General features: G+C 41.2%; 3 protein-coding genes across 4 annotated transcripts; all 3 read left to right on the forward strand.

Annotated features, from left to right (window-relative positions):
* Window positions 1-1,459: 1,459 nt before the first annotated feature.
* Window positions 1,460-3,474, forward strand: LOC140358441 (myeloid-associated differentiation marker-like protein 2). Its single transcript, XM_072443281.1, has one exon. The coding sequence runs from the start codon at window positions 2,221-2,223 to the stop codon at window positions 3,130-3,132; it is 912 nt and encodes a 303-aa protein (XP_072299382.1). The 5' UTR covers window positions 1,460-2,220; the 3' UTR covers window positions 3,133-3,474.
* Window positions 3,475-4,127: 653 nt separating this feature from the next.
* pycr1a (pyrroline-5-carboxylate reductase 1a) lies at window positions 4,128-6,653 on the forward strand. The gene is made up of 7 exons (XM_072442198.1): window positions 4,128-4,349; window positions 4,440-4,510; window positions 4,665-4,844; window positions 5,098-5,319; window positions 5,394-5,486; window positions 6,043-6,206; window positions 6,438-6,653. Exons 1-7 carry the CDS (start codon window positions 4,283-4,285, stop codon window positions 6,592-6,594), a joined length of 954 nt encoding a protein of 317 aa, XP_072298299.1. The 5' UTR covers window positions 4,128-4,282; the 3' UTR covers window positions 6,595-6,653.
* A 1,193-nt stretch (window positions 6,654-7,846) lies between these two features.
* Window positions 7,847-17,574, forward strand: LOC140358443 (transcription factor MafG-like). 2 transcript variants are annotated; one of them, XM_072443284.1, is made up of 3 exons: window positions 7,847-8,133; window positions 16,665-16,737; window positions 16,955-17,574. In XM_072443284.1, the coding sequence occupies exons 2-3, from the start codon at window positions 16,702-16,704 to the stop codon at window positions 17,402-17,404; spliced, it is 486 nt and encodes a 161-aa protein (XP_072299385.1). In that variant the 5' UTR covers window positions 7,847-8,133; window positions 16,665-16,701; the 3' UTR covers window positions 17,405-17,574. The 2 variants fall into 2 exon arrangements, with proteins under 2 accessions (XP_072299385.1, XP_072299386.1); XM_072443285.1 differs by lacking the exon at window positions 7,847-8,133 and adding an exon at window positions 14,343-14,544.
* Window positions 17,575-20,353: the final 2,779 nt, after the last annotated feature.

The following is a 20,353-nucleotide window of genomic DNA, read 5'->3' on the forward strand; positions in this document are numbered from 1 at the left end:
CAACCCACAGGGTCAGTATTGAAACCAAAACTTTAAAGCTGGGTTTATTTGCCGTTGATACAAATATGTTTTCCTCCAATGGTAACAACTAATACAACAATAATGCTTTTTGGAAACAGGAAGATGGGCACAGAGATTATTGTGGTGGTTGAAGGGATTATTATAAAATATATATACCGGGTATATATTTTTTATTCATAGTATAAGTGCATGAATCAATGCATGAATATATTCTGCTTATAAATACATACACACATACATAGGATTCTATACTGAACAACTAGCCTGTAAATCCAGGTCATGTTATATTCAGTGGCCTATGAAATCCCTTTGGTCTAAACCAGGATGTTTGTGCTCCAGTGAGTAGGCGTGTCCTACATGTCCTACATCCTTCATGTATTATAATGAGGGATCCACCCATACCAAAGTATCAATAGATTCTAGGTTCAAACATCAAGGAAACAGTTAAAACACAGGGTACTGAAATTACTACTACTGTAAAAAGGTCTTTCCCCAAAGAAAGCCATGAACACTTTCAGATGGCCAGTCTCCTAATGTTTCATGACTGTGTGAAAAGTGATCTTCTTTGGCTTTTAATTGAATCATTTACTATTGTTGATTCGCTGAAAGTAACAGAATGGTATAAAGAAATAAGGCCTTTTATAAGGAAAATATTTGGCAGATAGTCTCCAGAAACGCATCTGTGTGAGGAGGTTCATTTGTGCCTCAGTCTGAGAGTTCATGACAGTAGCCCCGCCCTCACCCCTGCCTGCTCTCACACACCTGCCCCTCCCACAGCTGCTGCATCTGTCCAGTACAATCATCAATGAGACTATAGTCCTATGCAAACAAAGCATGTTTGTATTTTCCAAAATTCAACATTTATTAGAGGTTTGAACCTGTGATCTGCTGATTGAGGGCCAGACACTCCACTACCAGACCAATCCAAACTGCTGATGCACTTCACAAGGAGGAGGCTTGGCTTCATGTGGTGGGTGGATCCCGCAATATAAAACAGAGGAGACATTGACACACTCTCCACAAGAAAATAGAACAGTGTGGTAATGTAGAAAAGTGCACAAAAAACCTTCTGGCATTAAACAAAGTGCCTGAAAGACATGCATTCTAACTGTGAGCGTGCTCGCCTCTTGCAGATCTGACCTGTAACTTAATTCTGATTGTGGCACATTCCAGGCAAAGCAGTACCATCTTATTCTTGAACCATCTTTGAGTTAATAATTCCAAAAACAAAGGGGAAAGCATTCTAACAGATTAAGGTATTGATTGTTTTCAACTCTCCAATGGAATTCTGCCATATCTCATGTATAATCATGGCTGCAGACCTGTGTGCAATTTATTCCTGTAATGGAAGTCTTAGCCTGCCTCCCTGTCATTACACTGGGTATAAATGCCAGTTTCTCTTTTGAAGCAACTGTGAGTCAGCCACTCAGGGTGCTCCCAGAAAGACGACTCTGAGACAGCTCGCCACAAGCACACAGCCTCCCACCCCACTGTGGAATATAGACCCCTATTTATAGCAGTGCGAGGCCTGTGTAACCCTGGGCTCGGCCACCACCAATCTACACACAAGGGGCAAACATGAGACAGAGGGAGTGTTTTTGTGAGCCAAAAGGAGAAGGAGACTAAAAGCATACAGTCCGAGCAAGACAAAGAGAAAGCGCAGCAAACCAATTTTCCAACTGTTCCGAAGACCCTCGGAAGGAGCTACAGGACGTTCGATTGACAGGACAACAAAGTGGAGCACCTGTTGTATTGGAAAAGCTGACGTTGGATATGGAGATGTCCTACTTTCTGATCTTTGACATTCACTGGACATATTCGTGATTGAGGAAAACAAGAAAACAAATCGAGACTCAACTTCTGGAACTGCGTAGAGGTACAACATTACTACTATATTGGCAACATACCAATATAGATAGGATACATTTTCACAGTCCATAAATACTGTAACTGAAGTCAATGCATTTATAAACAAATGTGCGTATTCACAAAGACATATGTGGAAGAAGTACCAAGCTGATGCAGTTAAGTGAATGCTATGCTGTAATTACAAAGCAAGCTCACGGAAAACTTTGTAATTAAGGGCTAAGTATAAAAAGAAACCCAGGAAGGGTGAGGCCGGTGAGAAAAGGAGGCCACAGAGAACACCACCAAAGGAGGCCCAACTGAGGAGTCTCATCAGGCTGAATCAGAGACATCATGGACGCTCACGGAGGACACTACCTCAACAAAGAGGCTGTACTGTCACCTTTGGGCTTCGCTCGCATAAGCCAACTGCTTCTGGGCTGCATCATTATAGCCCTGGTGGCCCACAGTGCAGGTTACAGCGCCTCCTATGGGATCTTCTGCATGTTTGTGTGGTGCTTTTGCTTCGCAGTGACTATGGTGGTGTTCATATTGGACATTACAAGACTTCACTCGTGTATGCCGATTTCCTGGGATAACTTCACAGTTGCCTTTGCCATGTTGGCCACACTAATGTACATCACTGCCTCTGTGGTATATCCAGTCTACTTCATTGAAAACGAGTGTGAAGACGAGAGCTGCGAAAGCCTGTACTACCGAATTGCAGTGACTGTTTTCTCCTGTATCTGCTGCTTTCCTTATGCTATTGAGGTGTTTCTGACGCGAGCTAAGCCAGGTGCCGTGGTGGGATACATGGCCACAGTTTCAGGATTACTAAAGGTAGTCCAAGCCTTTGTGGCCTGTATTATTTTTGGAGCCCTGGCTCACGACAGTGAGTACACACTCCACATTGCCACTGAGTACTGTGTGGTTGTGTACAGCTTGTGCTTCTCAGTCACTGTCGTGGTGATCATACTGACTGTTTCAGGCAGGACCTCTTCTCTGCGCTTCCCCTTTGACCGATTTGTAGTCGTATACACCTTCTTTGCAGTGATCCTGTACCTCAGTACAGCACTTGTTTGGCCAATCTTCAGCTTTGATAAGAAGTATGGTACCACCAGTCGCCCAGAGGACTGCCCACGAGGAAACTGTCCCTGGGACAGTAAGCTTGTGGTGGCAGTGTTTACAATTGTCAACATGATTCTGTACTTCGTTGATCTAATTTATTCCCAAAGGATTCGCTTTGTCTCAGGATCAGCTGCATGAAAAACTCTGAAATATTTATTTGTCACTCACAACAGTTCAAAAGGAAGAAAAACACTCAAAACGCTCTCTATATTTACAAAGGACTGTAGGTGAATGCAGTGTTACATCAGTGTGAATGTTGTACTGGCGATCTAACTGATGAAGTCAGATGGTTTTACCAATCACACTGACTCCATCACCCATGTGTTGTGTGCAGTGCACTTCCATTATGTTGTTCTTCAGAGGAGAATTATGTGACAGTCAAAGTGGCAAACCATGAAATCAGTATTATTTAATTGATATAGAATTTTTACAAGCAATGTCGCCCTACATCAATAAACAATGTTATACATTATTTTGCACTGAAGTTTGTTGGTGTTGTGAATGTGTTCATTTATAACAAAGTTATAATACTCATTATAATAAACTTCATCACAAGGATATTTGACTGTAATTATTTTATGTATAAAAGTAATTTCACACTGACTGAAAATATAACAATAATATAACTAGATACAACTGTATTGTAGAGGTATTGCAAAAATAGGCTTTATAAACTCTTGACATTGAAGACAATGAAGAAGTCGTGGTTTCTTACCTCTTATGGGCTCCTTTGTGTAAATAATGCAAATAATGAGACAACAACACATCTATGCGGCTCTTAAACACGTGCTGGGTTTAGGTGAATCACTTTGTCTTTCTCCATACCAGGCTCCTCATGCTTTTAAGACGTTTCGCCAGCAGGTGATGGCAAAGGACCGCAACCAAGTCTTGGCCCGAAGCCGGAGGCGCAACCTGATGCAACTTTTCTGGTTTAGACCCGCCCGACCTACATTTTCAGACCTAAGATTTCAATTGGTTGAACATTTAACACAGCTCTTTCTATTGGGTGTTGCAATTGTCAATCAGTCTACTTCCAGGTATTTTTTGAGTAAAGAAGGAGTCCGCATTGACACATCGGTAAGCCAAACAAAGTAAGTTATAAGAAGTTGTTTTGAAGTAGGCTTCTTATTACACATGCTGTTTGATGTCTGTCTGTTATTGCAGTGGTTTGTTCTTCTCTATATGGCACATTAGCCTGTGCTACTGTCTATAGCACACTGAAAACAGGAGTAGGCCTAATGTTTACTAAAAGCCCTGATACGGCTCTTCCTCCTTAATTACAGGCATCATGAGTGTGGGCTTCATAGGAGCAGGTCAAGTGGCCCACGCACTGGTCAGGGGCTTCACTGCTGCAGGTGAGTCATGTCCAGCCTACAGGGGACATTTGGTGTCACTGATGTGTGTTGATTGCAATCAGGCTGTTTTTCTGTTCATTTATCCACAAGGTGTGATTGCTGCCCACAGAATCACTGCCAGCTCCCCAGACACAGACCTCCCTACAGTGCTTGGTTTGAGGGTAGGTTGGTCTAGTAGTCAAGACATATCTGTAGCACCAACAATTTAGTAATTACTGTCTGAAAACAAGATGTTTGTTACAATAAAGATGACCAGCGCTGAATGCTTCTTAACTGAAAATTGATATATCTTGTTTAAATGATTCATATTTACAGAAAATGGGTGTGACTATCACCACAAGCAACAAAGAAACTGTGAAGAGGAGTGATGTACTGTTTCTGGCAGTGAAGCCTCACATTATTCCCTTTGTGTTGGACGAGATTGGGCCAGATATTGAAGAGCGTCATCTTATTGTGTCCTGTGCAGCAGGTGTCACTATCGGCTCAATAGAGAAGGCAAGGAAGAGTCCATTATTTGCCCTGTCTACATCCATTTAGTATTTCTCTGATCTACTAGTCCACATAAAGATGATATAAAATGAAGATACTGCTACCCCACTGGCATATTAATAAAACTAGGCACAAAAACATCCAAACTCACATTATTGGCTCTCTTGACAAAAACACCCAAGCATTTATTACTAAGGGACAAAATAAATCATAGTAAAAGGCACCTTTGAAATTTTTATTTAATGACTGCTGATTTCAGAAGCTGCAACTGCATCGATCGTCTCCAAAGGTCATGCGTTGTATGACCAACACTCCTGTCGTGGTGCGAGAAGGGGCCACAGTCTATGCCACTGGAACTTACGCAGAGGTGGAGGATGGAAAGCTCCTGGAGCAGCTAATGGCCAGTGTGGGCTACTGCACTGAGGTTGAAGAGGATTTGATAGACGCTGTCACAGGCTTGAGTGGCAGTGGCCCAGCCTATGTGAGTCATTCTGATCACATTTGCATAACAGTTGTTAAAATGTCACCCTAATGATGTTGAATGTTGTTTTGCAGGCGTTTACAGCTGTAGATGCTCTTGCTGATGGCGGGGTGAAAATGGGACTGCCCAGAAGACTAGCCGTACGACTCGGTGCACAAGCCTTACTGGTAGGCCTATGCATGGCATAAAATATATATACATATATTTATATATATATATATATATATATATATATATACATATATATATATATATATACATATATTTATATATATATATATATATATATATATATATATATATATATATATTTCTATATATATATATATATATACATATATTTCTATATATATACATATATTTCTATATATATATATATAAATAAATATATTTCTATATATATATAGTATATAACTATATATGTAAATATATATATATATATATATATATATATATAGTATATAACTATATATGTAAATATATATATATATATATATAGTATATAACTATATATGTAAATATATATATATATATATATATATATATATATATATATATATATAGTATATAACTATATATGTATAAACTAGATATATATGTACTTACTCCACAATATAGACTCAAATAAGTCTTATTACAGACATAGGTAATTTGGTATTTGTTAAGGGTCTGCACATAATTTACAAATCCCCAAATCACAGACTTCTTGTTTGTTTTTGAAAGGGAGCTGCTAAAATGCTGTTAGATTCAGAGCAACATCCTGGGCAGCTCAAGGACAACGTTTGTTCACCAGGGGGAGCCACCATTCATGCTCTGCATGTCATGGAGAGTGGAGGTTTCCGAAGCCTTTTGATTAATGCTGTAGAGGTCTCCTGTAAAAGGACAAAGTAAGAATCACTGATTACACTTTTTATTAAATAGCTTGGATACAGTGTTCTAGGCAAACGTTTTATCATTGTGTAATTACACTCTAATGAATGAACATATTGATTGTAGCCACACACAGAATCTAGTTTTTAATTGTGTAAAACTACCGCACTGTGTTATTTTATTTTTATTATTTTTTACTATTATTCAAAACATTTTTGCCAAAGTCCTGTTCTTTTATTTCCTCAAAGGGAACTCCAGTTTTTGGCTGACCAAGAGAAAATCTCCCCTGCTGCCATTAAGAAGACAACTCTTGACAAAGTACTGCAGCAGCCAGGTGTGAGTGCAGATGCGGTGAAATCTCGTGGGATCAATATGTTTGGTAATCTGCGGCCAAAGAAGAACTGAAGGTGAAAATCTGGGTTAAGACAAAGATTCACTCATTCTTTTGTTTTGGTCATGCAGACCACTTGTGAATGGTTTTAAATGGGTCATTGGGTCACTGGTGGGATTGGTACCACTAGTATATATTAAATGCTATTTTTAATGATACAGATTCATTTTATAAGCTGTGTAAGATAATACGTGCTTTAAGATTTGTATTAAAAGGTTGAATTTATCTACCTCATTACATTGCCATGAATAAATAATAAAACGTATTTCCAAAGCTGTCAGGGCTCGTGTGTATGTATCCAGTTATCCCATATCATTAAACAGTCTAATGATGTGTTTTGTTCAAATATAGCCCATCTTAATCACTCTTATAGTACCACAGACAACAGTTACGTGCACCAGCCCCATCAGCTCATGCATGTCCAGTTAAATTCAGCCCCTTCTCGAGAGGAAAGAAAAATACATCATGAATGGAGCAGACACGTGACTAAACACGGTGACGTCTGGCTTCGTTACAAGAGAAAAGGAGTCAACAAGGGAAACGCGGCTGGCGTTTGTTGGGAACGCGCTCTTCAGCTCGCGATGCGCCGCCGATGACTCTCCGCGCGGTGCAACGACACAAAGGACGACGATCTTGGGGGGGAGGAAAACAAAAAAAAGACATAAACTTCAGACAGGAGCAGCCCCCGAAACTTGGGTACGTGTGCGCGGCACCGGCGGAGCGACCAGCGCCGGTGTTGTTGTGCTGAGTGTGCATGCCTTTGCCGTGCCCCGCCGCTGACAGCCTGCGTGCCGCCGCCGCCGCTGCCGCTGCCGCTGCTGCTAGCTCCACGGGGCTAACAGCAGGATGCGTCAAGCTAACTGGGATATTTGCGCGCCCGCACTTCAAATTAAATGCTCCGTTTTGGGAAAGATCGACCAACTACAACGTCGCTACAGGTTGTGCGCGGTGTTTACTCCGACTCAAAGTGAGAACAATACCGTCGTTATAATCGTGCGTAAAACGTGCCACCTCGCGATAACATCTTTTGACAGGTTCCGCGCTTTCCGGAAGTGCCTTTTGTATACATTGACAGTACTGTTACTATGCAGAGGCGGCGGCGAATGTCTGTATATACACTACACGTGAAGTGATGATAAAACCCCATAGTTGTTTTTTTTTTTTATGTTTCCGCCAACTGCAGAAATTCCGCGCGTTTAGGGAGATTTCTATGGTTACAGCGACGCGATGTTGATACGGCTTGTGGAGGGACGTCGGCGCCGCGCGCGGGGATTTCCTCGCGTGCTTGTTTTGTAGGAGGGGGAGTTGTTTGCCAATTTTTGACATCGGCGTGAATCTGGAGGACGGGAGTCGTGGAATGTCAGATCCGCGTTACCCGGGTTTGGAAATCGCGGTAAACAGTTGCACGAGTTGCATTTAGTATTCTTTGCGCCGTTCTGCGCTTCTCGGGGGCTTGACAACTCATGCGCTTCTTGCTGTCCAAACCTGCTGCTTCATCACCTCGTTGTGAGAAGGAGAAAGAGCAGGCGGAGGCAGCGGTGTAGCGACGTCAGGTTGGTGCTTGCAAATATTATTTCCCATAGATTTTTTTGCCCAGTTTAAATGTGATTGTTTCATCGAGGCTGTGTGTGATGGTTTTATCTGTTGGAATTTTCATTTCAACTCTTGTCTTGCGTGTGTTGAATCGGTTCACCTGAATTGACAGGTCATTTAACCACTGGGTGAATTAACAATGGCAATGCCAAAGCTTCTTCCGTCGTTCACTCCATCCACAAGGCGTTTGAAGCTGTGATGTTTCATTGTCAAGCCGCAAAGAAGACGCCGTATTTTCGTGATGCTGAATCATCACTATGATGTATTTAGTCGCGCTCTGAATCCACCCCGAAATATGGCACCACCGGACAAAGGTCTGCTCGATAGATAAGGGTCGATGGTTATCACCGCCGCCGTTACGAGGCGATGGATGGAAAGTGTGATGATTTGTCGTGAAGTCGGTCTGAGGAGCACGAGCATCAAGTGATGACCATCATGCATTTATCAATAGTCTAATCTAGACATTCAGCGGGGAACGAGCGTTTTATTGCAGCGCTGTCATGATGTAGATCAACAAACGGAGAGAGTGCGTTTACACCAAGTGCCTTGTGTCAACTGTAGCGTGAAATCACTTATAGGAATGCACGATAAGCACTATATTATTCCGCTGAATAAACACAGGTTTTATGGTGGGCCATGTGCAATAAAGGTGCTATGACTAACCAGTGGGAAATATATTTCTAGAACTGATCATGAATTATTAATTGCCCATTTCTTCTGCGTTTTAACAGGCAGCAGGCACTGTTGAATGTTTTTTAGCAGAATGCACTTTTAACAACTTTACTTACATTTCCCCTTCCCTGTGAAAATACTTAATTCGATGATAAGTTAATGATGAATGAAATACTGTTTTTGTAGGCCTGCGTGTATGTAGATTGTAGTACACATTTTTTTACACATTTTTATTGATTTGTCTTTTCTGCGTGCACATCATCAATTCTTATATTCCGTGTTGGCATCTGTTCTTGTTTCCCTATGTTGTTCATGACGAAATGTGCTGCTTATTAGACTGCAAGCTTGTAGAGGCTAAGGAATGAATTATCCATGGAGAATCTCTTTGCGATTTGAAAAGTCACCTTGGAAACGATTGGGTGTATAGGCAGCGCTCAACAGATAGAAGTTGCCTATTCTTGCTCAGATATTCACCTTATTTCATCATCTCTGTTCGTTTGCGCGGGGCATTGAAGTGTATTTAGCAGACAGGCCAGCCTCGCATCAGAAGCTTTTGCAATACAGCGTAATGCCCTGCCCTGCCTTTCTCTGCAGGTAACAAAAACAGATGAAGGGCCCTTATGACGTCCCGATGCGGCTGGTAGCGCTGTGTGGACGGAGACCGAGCGCGGTGATCATCTCTGAGATTTATTGCTTCTCGCATCGAGGCAGCAGTTATAAAATAAGACCGGACGCCACTGAGGTGAACCAAGTGAGCGCACAACTCACACCCAGTGGCGTCGTGTCGAACGGTCACCCGGTGTGGTGAGGGAGTCGAGGGTGTGCGAGGTTGACGAAATATGAGGCAAGAGTTAAGTAGTGTACGGGCCGGCCACCAGCACCTCTGTATAGCGAACACAGCTGTGCCTTGGGAGTAGTTACGCCTATTCAGGACAATTAATAGCCGGCAGAAAGGAACACAAATGTGGGATTTGTCCACAAAAGTGCTGCTTAAGCTGCACAGGGAAATGGGAATGCCTGGAAGGAAGGGAGAAAAAGATCAATATACTTTTCCCCCCTTTCTGCATCAGGGAGGGAACGCTGGTGATGAAACCCCTTGCAAGTGTAGCACGGATTATGGTTGCTTAGCGTTGCGATATGCCCGCTGCACCTCTCAAAGTATTACTCCCATCCAGACAGGGCACTGTTTGATGATATTCTTTTTTTGTTTGGATCGTGAGTTAGATCTGGCGTGTCCTCTGTGTTTTCATAATTTAGATTAGCCGATACTGAACAGGGGCATATGTGCGGAGCTGCCTGTTGGCCGTTGTTTTTCTTGTAACCTACTTTATGCACACTGATTTATTTGTGTGGCATATCAGTGGTGGGGGAAAAAAAGAAGTGTTTTACTCGTACACATCATTCAAGGTCATGAAATATGGAGGAGCAATAAATCCATTAAGAATAATAACAGCAACAAAAGGACAGCCAATTCCTTTAAGTGTGCGTGGATAATTGTCATAGTTAAAAGAGTTTGTTGATGTATTATTTATAAGTGCATTGTTCTAGTTACTTAAACAATTACTTTGTTACATCTGTTGAGCAAAAAAACAGAAAAAGCTGGTTAGGTAAGCACACAACAGGAAAATGAAGTGTAAAACATCATCCATCACTTGCCGTTAAACGATCCAAGGCCAAAGCCAAAGCCATGTAATTTATGAAAACAAATACTCCCTGCAAGAAAAGTGCTGTCCTTGCTCATTCAATTATTTAGAATTGTATAACTATTTAATTTATTTATCGTTGTTATTATATCTCAATGTGCTACTGTGCCCAAGTAATCTCTCCTGTGAATCGGTAAAGTTTGCCTAGGTCTAAATGTATTCAGTGTTTCAAAGGAAAGTTTTGTGCTTCTAAATGAGCTGTTATAACTTAGCCTCGTCAGGTCATTGGTGAACGCATTCACTACACGTCCAACTGGTGTGGTAGAGATGTTTTGTGGGTGTGTGGGCTGCTGCCTACAACCCTCAGCTTCCCCGTGAGCACAAGGCTGAAGCATCAAGAGCTGTTTCCCTGTTTAATGAAGTCCTGCAGGCACACGGCGTTAAGGCCAGCACTCTGTAGCTCCATCGGAAGAGCTTCAATTACACTAGTAAAGCAGCTATGAGCTCAGTCAGTGTAAACCAGTGCTCTCCCAAGTCTCTTTAAATAAACTTCACATTAACACTGGCGTCGGAACAAACCCGATTCCCTGGAGGCAGATGATTCATGTTTTCTCTTAAAACATGGACTCAATGCAAATTTCTACCACAAGTGTGCCACATGCATCTGCAGCATGATTAGTATGTTATTTCTCCTCATTACTTAAACAGCCCTGGCTAAAACGTACCAAGCAGTGAATGATTGGTTTTATGGAAAATATTTGTATTTAACTCTCTCTAACGTGACGTCGGTTAGTTTATTTTGCACTTATTTTGAACTCTAATTTGTTTCCTCAAAACGGCGGCGGCGCTGATCGGCTTAGAAACAGTCTGTGGGAATGAGGTAACGCATAGGTTTTATTAAACGCAAGAATAGTGCAATAGATGTAATATTTTAGATTTTAAGCCTGACCTCGTTTGCTTAAATTGTTTTATGCATTAAGTTGATGGGATACATGACTATTAGATGGTGTTTTCACTTTGCTCCAAATCGGTGCTGATCCCAAGTCGTGTGGCTTAGTATTTCCCCTCTACTACAAGCGTATCACATTTCTGTGTGAAAGCTGCTGAATGATTTTCTCTCTCCCTCCTTTTGTCACTCTTATTTCACGCTCTGAATACTTACTACCTAATAGCTTCTCTCCATTCGTACCAGCCTACCTTTTAGCACTCACACTGTTGTCCCCGTGCTCAACTTTCCTCAGTCTTCTCCTCGTAAGTCCTTTAAAGCTATCCAAGAGTCTGATTTTTAATTTGCAGTTAAATGGTGCCCGACACATGCAGCTTGCTTGATAATTGACTTCACTCAGCTGAAGGAAGGAATGATTAGATCTGAATTTCCAGGCAATCATTTTAACTCGGAATAAAAGGGAGACACTAAAAGCACTACTTGATTACATAATTATTTTTGGCATAGGGAAAAGTATTGGTTTCCACTTTGGTTGAATTTACAAAAATCCCAAGTGGACAGTGTAGAAAAGGGCATTTTTTAAATCAATAAATCAAATGATATTAGCAAAGTTTTGTTGTCTTTGTTTTTTACAGTCAGAAATTCTGGTTATGTTCTTTGTTCCAACCGGGACCTTTTGGTAATAGCGCCCTATCAATAATTAATAAAGGGAAATTAAATGAATATATGATTAAGACTAATACTGTTACTTTGACGATGTGTTAAAAATTAATCTGTTCTAATCACTTCTAAAATTACCATAGATGGATATGTTAGGAGGGGAAATCTGCAAAGAGACCAGACAACTGTTGCGATATGGATGCGAATCTCAGACATCCAAAACTTGTATATAAACATAAGTATATTTGCCTGTCTTTATGATGCCTTGAATGTATTCTTAGCCAGCACCAGGAGTCTGTGCACATTTACCGTATGTGTTGTTACTCTACAAAGCATATTACTGTTATGTCCTTGGTATTTGGGTGAGATGTATTATTCTGCTGCGCTCTGAATTTCTTCTGAAGTGGGATTGCTGGATCCAGCCTATGCTTTTGCCTCCAAACCGTGTTGCATCAGCATGCTCCGCCATCGTCTTGTTGTATTCACTTCATTAGCAGCCTGCCAGGGCCAAATGCCCAGACACATCTTTTCAGGAATTGATCATGACAAGTGAAATGTATGTGCGCTCGTGTGGTGTGTGTGTAAATGTCTGTGATTAGTTGTATGATGTGATTTCCCGCACTTTCATGTCTCACTAAATCCTGGGTGCCCTGTTAGTCCTCGCCAGGCAGTCGTGTTTAGTATTCAGGGAGCGGGCCGCTGTCGTAATCTGGATTCTGAGGCAGGTTGCTGGGGCTTTTTGTTTGCTCTCATGGCCCTGATAATCTTGTTACACTGCTGTCAAGTGGATCTGGCTCTCCCCGCGGCCCTGAACTACCAAGCGTGCCACCTCCAGCACCAGACGGCCCCCGCGCTTCCTCCTCCACCCCCACCACACTCCCTATCACCGACCTATCCTATCCTACTCTACCGCCATTTTGAGACAGCAGTTGATGGAAGAGCCTTGGTCGTATCCTTGAAGAATCACCTCCCGAGCATCTTTATTGTGCCTCCCACCCCCACCTTCAGCTGTGAATGACAGTGATAAATATTCATCAGGGGGACTCAATGCCGGGATGCCAGTGCCTTCTCGTTCCCCAACAACAAAGAGTCCCCTAGTTAATGGTGTCCATCCTAGGCTGCCCCCCGGAGGGATCCTGCTGAGAGGATAGGATCATTAAAGCCTGACGCCGGGACTATTGTGTCACATCAGCATTTATCCCACTACCACGGCCCTCCTTGAGTCCGACCTAAGCCGACCTCGCCACCCCCTTTGCCTGTTAAGATGTTGATAAACATGGACAGGTTGAGAAGGTGGGCCAAGTGTCCTACGTTGTGTCAGTTCAACTTCACAAGTTCCTAATTGGCATCTTGGTTTTGGTCTTTGCTGACACCAGTGCATTTTTTTCAACCTGTTCTTCTCAAGCTCCTCTAAATGTGTTGAGTGAGCATATTTGATGAATTTCCCTCCTTCTTGCACCTTCTGTCTATCTCACTCCCTCTCTTGCCTTTCACCGGGTGACCACACTCAGCATTTTCTGTTTCCTTTGGGTGTGATGTCTCTCCTACACAAGCAAATCAGCTCTGATTTGTCAGCGTTCTTACAGGCAATTCATAAAAATTCATTTAAATATGGAGGACGCCCTCGTCCCAGCGCTTGCACTCTGCCTTCAGATCACCCTGCTCTACGAGCTGCCGTCCTGTCTGCTTTGATAGGCTACCACAAAAGGCTGAAAAGTTTAGCACTCAGGATGTCATCTTTGGTCCTGGAATTAACATACTTGTAAAGTGCAAATGGACCAGATTAATACACTGGCAAACAGTGTTTAAGAAGAAAGAGAAAACTCTATTATTAAATTACTGCAGAATTATTTTAGACTACAGAAAGATTATATGCAAATTATATAATACTACATGACACATGGCACACAAAGATTTTTCCAAGTTTAAGCAATTGCATTACAGCTTCCAGCAAGGCATTGACCTTATCTGGCAATGATAAAAGAAGTGTTGTCCCAATGACTGACCTTGAATTTCATTATATTTGAGCAGTCTTCTGAAATCAACATGCTCAACAACCTGATCACTAAGTCATCTTCCTATGTATTTCTAAATCATTTTTGTCCGTTTCTTCAATAAAATATTTTTGTCCAATTGATTCATATTAGTAGAAAGAGAACTAGAACAAAATTAACACATGCAGGCCTTAGTTTGATTATTTATGTTTTCCATATTCTTTATTGCGTTTTTCATATTGAAAGGTCTTTGAGGTACATTTCTTCCTTCCTGTCTGGATGTGTGGGCATGCCTCTTTGTCTCTGAGGTGTGACATGCCGGCTCGAGGAAGGAGCAGCTGTGCATTGGACCTTGTCTGTGTTGTGCTGCCATGCCCTGTCATTGGGAGCCGTCTGTTGGCAGCAGCCTGAGCTGGAGGGCTGCAGTCTGGGCGCTCTCCTGCAAACTGTCATATGGTGAGCTTTCAATGTGCCAAGCCATGCCTACTGTGTATCCTACACAGCTGCATGACAGGATCCACCTCCAGAACCTGGGCTCTATGCTATATTTTTTGTATATTTTAGTACAGGTTGGTACTTGGTTTTGAGACCATGGTGCTTATGGGAGAATTTGGGTTTTATGAAATTTCGGAGGAGCAACCACTTCCCTCTCATCCCTGCAGCTATTAGTGGAGTACTTTCCTGTCTATTTGTCCATTATCTGTGCCTCATCAGGCAGACCATTATCCCATTATGTTTTGCATCTGTGGTCCAAATGCTGACTGGAAATGAGTCACCACAAAGGCCGGTTAAAGGTGTTACTATCAGTGGGCTATTCATAGCAGCCCAACAGGGATGAAAGTATCATGTTTAAAATGTCCTCTGCTAAAGCTGTCTTTATGGAAGCCAATGGCACAGATGAACATTGTACATTTATGAGAAGGGCCCTTTAAAGCAACTGCACCATCTCACCTTATGGTGTAATATTTTGTGAAGCATTTTCGATTCCTTTTTGACTCCCATTTGACCATTTCACCTGTAGCATTGCTTTGTTACCATGTAGATATTGTGATGTTCAAGTTCTCTCTCAGATAAGTCAAACATGTTTAAAGTGCAGCCCTGGGGCCGCTGCAGGGGATGAGAATGATATTAGGCTTCAATATAAAAATGCACTTCACATACACAAGGGGAAAGTTTTCTTGCATTCTCCTTCCCTCGGTCTCTCTGATCTTTATGTGATCCAACAATTATTTCAGTTTGATTATATGAGACAAAACAAATCACAGAAACAAAACACATGCAAATCCAATTTAATTCCAAAATACAAACGCATGTGTGTGTTCTCCCTAATTTTATAGTTGCAGTTGGGAGCTTTCATTATTTAGTCTGAAAGAAAAAACACATTTCCTAATTATAAAATCTCAATATTGATTCAACAGTGTCTATCCACCCTGTACACTATACATTAGAATAACCCGGTGCTTATAAATGACCCCATTGCTGCCTTACCTTTTCCTGCTAATCACCAGAAGCCACTGTGCATTCTTTTTTCATGGTAAACCCTAGTGTGCTTCCACATGTATTTGTTTATATGCTCAATCCAAACATGCTGCTGGGCTGTGTAAAGGAGCTTACTGAAGCATTGTGCTGGCTGGGCTCTCCGTGATGGGTGCCTGTTTCGCTGACGCAGCATTTGTGTCGTGTAAGCACCCAGGGCCACAAAGCCATCCTGTGTGTGTATGAGATCACGTTCTTATCACAGCTCACTTGGGTGCACACTCCCCACTTTCTGACTGTCCCAACACCAGCGGGATAGGTTTCACATCTGCCCTCATTCTCCCTCAACCCAGTGGACATGGCTGGATGTACTGCACTGCAATGTCCTGGATGGTAGCGGAGTTGCTGCAGAACCCATATCTTTGTATTGATTCAGGGGATTAGAGACACTCAACAGATGTAGCATGTGCAGCTGTCCAGACAAATGTTAAGCCTCCTCTGATTATAAGCATATTATGTTTACTTAATGTCTGATGTATCTTTATTCTAATGATCAAGAAACTTCTTAGAAATGGCCTTAAACAATTATCCTATGAAAGAAAAGTGTATTATTTGTCAGCAGTGTGTGATAATTGTGCTGAAATCACCAACTAAAGCATTGTGATGTAATGGAATGATTTTATTTTGTCACACCTCATTTTTTTGTAATACAATATTACAATATTTATGGGTTTCAGTTTCCTGTTTATAGTAGAGAGTGATGGAAGATATCATATTTTTTTTGTTTTGAATCGCAAATTGCTATGGCAACTGTGCTAATGTTTCAGCACTCTGAAACCCAGCTGTATCCGTGCTTGTACAGAAAAGAAAATTGATATTTCAAGCTATTTGTTTTCTGTGACAGGGCACTAATAGTCAAGGTGCGATTCATGGAATGGACTTGGCCGCCCTTTATATGGAACTTGTTTGTCCTTGACCCAGTTTGCAGGGGTTATATTTGCCGGGCTAGACATGCACTTATTTCCTTGCAGTAAAATTCATTATTTAATTTACCTTTTAACCATCTTCTTTTTTCTCTTCCTTTTCTTTTATCTCTGCAGAATAGTCCGTTGTGCAGGTGGATCCGGCTCTCGTGGCATGACTACCACAAACAAAGGAAACAAGGCCTTGAAGGTAAACACGAAACACACTTTGTATTAATATTGTTATAGCATTGAAGTATGTGAATGACATAAGTGACATTTACATACAGTTCACGTTGACTTTTTGCCTTGATTATTAGGTCTTGTTTTTCTTGTTGTTCTGTTGCTTACCCAACATTGCTCCACTTTGATTTTGCTGATGTTGACGGTATGAAAAACTGTGGGTCTAACGTTCATAACTGTCCCAGGTGAAGCGGGAGCCGGGAGAGAATGGCACCAGCTTGACAGACGACGAGCTGGTGACCATGTCAGTACGGGAGTTGAACCAGCATCTCCGTGGCCTTACCAAAGAGGAAATTCTCCAGTTAAAGCAGCGGAGACGTACTTTAAAGAACCGGGGGTATGCTGCCAGCTGCCGAGTGAAGCGTGTCACCCAAAAAGAAGAACTGGAAAAGCAGAAGGCTCTGCTGCAGCAGGAGGTGGACAAACTGGCTTCAGAAAACGCCAGTATGAAGGTGGAGTTGGACGCGCTGCGCTCAAAGTATGAGGCCCTCCAGAGCTTTGCCAGGACTGTGGCTCGTAACCCCGTCACCACCAGGGCTCCAATGGCCTCCGTCATTGGGCCGCTCATCCCTGGTAAAGTGGGTGCCACCAGCGTCATCACCATTGTCAAGTCTAAAACTGAAGCTAGATCGTAGTAGCAGAATGGGTTGGATGGAGAGTCGTGTGTGATTTGTAACATGGCATTGGGTTAGCTATGGTTTATACAGTATTAATCAAAAAATAAGATTTTTGGTTGATGCCTACAAAAGGAGAACTTGTATACTCCCAATACTATAGTTTTTTTTTTAATAATTCATATTGGGACATTATTCTGAACATAAAAAATAGTTTAATAAATTGGTGTAAAATAATAATCTTTTTACATAAATACGGAAGAAAGCATAGGCTTTAGCAAACTCTTTGGCCTGTTACATATCCACTGACTCGGAGTGATAAATTCAAGCAAATTGTCGGTATAAACATTACGTGTCTTTAAATCAGCTTGACAAAACCCAAATCTACTCAAATTGTCAAATTGTTGGTTTGATCTGTCCGAGCATAAGCGTGAAGCGATGCATCCGAATTCAGTATTTGCTTCTGTTTACGCCTTTGTGACAGACGTTAATGAACTTGTCATTGTCAATATGACTGGTAGATGCAATAATATATTATGTATGCACTGAAAGTACAAAGAGGTCTATTATATTTATGGCAAAAACGATCAGTGGTTCTAAAGGATATCGTTGCAGAGCGGAGTTCCATTCCAGTGTGACAAGCTTCCTCAACAATATCTGCAAAACCTGAATGTTATTACATTACAATACCTTCATATCTGTGGGTACATTGTCACCCACAAACCCATTTTTGCTCATACTGAACGTATATGTTCATATATATCATTTCAAGATATGTATTGCTTTTTTTGTAATTACCATCAAACATTTCCAAAAGAAAACTTTACTCAAGCTTTACTGTTTGAACTGTTAAGGTGTTAAGGAAACTTTGTCTAATGTTTAGTTCATGTTTTTATTACAACATAGATTACTTCCATTGTTTATATAAATACACAAAAAAGAAAAAAAAAATCCTGTGAAATCTCTTTTTGCAATTGTACCGAAAGTGGCTTACTATTGAAGTCTGATAGCTTTTCTAGTGACTAGGCGCGTACTGTGGGGTAGCGCGTGATGTGATGTGTAAGTGACAAGTTGGCAGTGTCGTTCACTGTATAGATGTCAAAAAGCTGTGCTATTATAAAACAAATCTGTAGAGCTAAACTTGGTGGTGTAAACAAGGTCAAATGTCTTGTGCATAATGGCATCTGTGATTTCCCTTTGCTTCCTTGGTGTTTGTTACAAACATAAACTCATTACTCAAGTTCACCATTTTGAGCCAGGTAAGGCAGAAATCTGGGTATTTGGAAAAAAGTTCAAATTCACGATTTTTTGTCCCTTTGAAAAAAATAGGATTTTCATTTTCCGATGGCTTTGTCTTTAATGCCTTCACTAAAGATTAACTCACTATTTTTTGTCACGATAAAATCACAGAAATATATCAATTAACTTAAACAGCGCAGCATTGCAAATAAAAGGTTTACCCACTGAACTTTTGTATACTGTACAAGTGGTAGACGTCGATTGAGGGTCTCTTATGCACTAAGCTCCTGCTTGTTTTGCTCAGGACAAAACAGGTCACTCTAAAAATGAAAAGGCTTTTTAGACAAAAAGCAGGAATGGCAGCTCTTTTTTCTGTTTATCTCCCTCTATCTATTGTTTTTAAATACGCATTTCATAAAGGGCTTTTTCAATCAAGACTCGGAAAGAGACACACGGCACGACCATTTAAAATTACAATCAACAGCAGCTGCCACTGGTACTTCTCCCCTTCCTTCTGTGCCAAGTACAGTCCTCTAAAAAGGAATTTACCCGTGAAGATGCTTTACAACTCAAGGTGAAAGTAGTTGTTGGGTAATGACAGAATGCTCTTCATCCAGTTCTCACTTACCTGCTGGTCAAACGTCTATTAGCATGTTGAGCTAATAAGTACCACTTCTCGCGGCTCTATGCTCCATTGGTTAGTGGCCATACCCTCTCCTCACAACATGCTTAGCAAACTCACATTGACTGGTAACTGTTGGGGAAATGTGTATCTGAAATCTCTACATAGCCCAGTATTGGTGTTGACGTCCGTATTGCTGTGGCTGTCTCGTGGAGTGAATCTTTTTTCTGTGTCAAGTGTCTTTTTAAGGTGTTCCAAAGTGGCACCGTTCGACCAATCTCTCAGTCTGCGCTAAAGATGACTGTCTCTCACACAGGTGTATAGTATGTAGCTACAAGTAGGTATTACTGACCATTGTGAAAAAAGTGACCCTTAATATGCAACTCAGTGGAAACGGTGTGAAAGATAGTCGTAAGAGTAATCAATATTGTCATAGTGCTTATGGTCTGTTATTTAAAAGTTTTGTACTCGTTTCTAGTTTTATTGTATTCTATTTCTTCCATTGTATGCTCCAATTCAAGAGCAGTTGGCCCTTCCTCATAATGTTGTGTCACATTGTGTATGTGAGAGCAGTTCTGGTGGTTGCACTCAAGCCTTACTCACACATTTTAATCTTAAAATAGCTGATTTACTTATCCATACATCAGGCGTGGATCGAGTAGTTGTGCTGGAGATTGTGCACTGACTAAAGTCAATGATTCTACAGTTGTGTTGTCACAAGGGCCATTTGCAATATTTTTTTTATTTTGTACAAGTGGCACATTAGTTTATGAGTTAGTTTTTTCTGCTTATGCTTGTCGTTTGCTGTAGCATCATTGACACCGCATTTAGATCCTAGCACTGTATGTCATTTTATCAGATTTAGTTCAAACTAGTTCATGCCTATCTCTTATTGTTTTTGCTGTTACATGTTCAGAAGGATAGATAAAAGCATTTAGCTCTTGACATTGGCTTTGTCCATGAAATAATGCTTTGTAACAGTTGACTGTGCTGTTTGTATTCATGGAGTGGGTCTGTGTTCTGAAGCTATAAAAATCTGATGAAAGTAAGTAATACAAAGTTCGGTTTGTTATTTTTCTGTATGGGTTGTAATAAATATTGCAGTACTT

Source organism: Eucyclogobius newberryi, unplaced genomic scaffold, assembly GCF_026437365.1.
Source record: "Eucyclogobius newberryi isolate DKJ021-1_F unplaced genomic scaffold, fEucNew1.0.hap1 SCAF_13, whole genome shotgun sequence".
NCBI lineage: Eukaryota > Metazoa > Chordata > Actinopteri > Gobiiformes > Gobiidae > Eucyclogobius > Eucyclogobius newberryi.

What these genes read in the sequence shown, in the direction of transcription:
- pycr1a (XM_072442198.1), top strand. Translation starts at nt 4,283, where the DNA reads ATGAGTGTGGGCTTCATAGGAGCAGGTCAAGTGGCCCACGCACTGGTC. An exon ending in CAGGGGCTTCACTGCTGCAG is followed by an intron (nt 4,350 to 4,439) that starts GTGAGTCATGTC and finishes TTTATCCACAAG; the next exon opens with GTGTGATTGCTGCCCACAGA. An exon ending in TCGGTGCACAAGCCTTACTG is followed by an intron (nt 5,487 to 6,042) that starts GTAGGCCTATGC and finishes TGTTTTTGAAAG; the next exon opens with GGAGCTGCTAAAATGCTGTT.
- LOC140358443 (XM_072443284.1), top strand. Translation starts at nt 16,702, where the DNA reads ATGACTACCACAAACAAAGGAAACAAGGCCTTGAAG. An exon ending in AAGGAAACAAGGCCTTGAAG is followed by an intron (nt 16,738 to 16,954) that starts GTAAACACGAAA and finishes TAACTGTCCCAG; the next exon opens with GTGAAGCGGGAGCCGGGAGA.
- LOC140358441 (XM_072443281.1), top strand. Translation starts at nt 2,221, where the DNA reads ATGGACGCTCACGGAGGACACTACCTCAACAAAGAGGCTGTACTGTCA.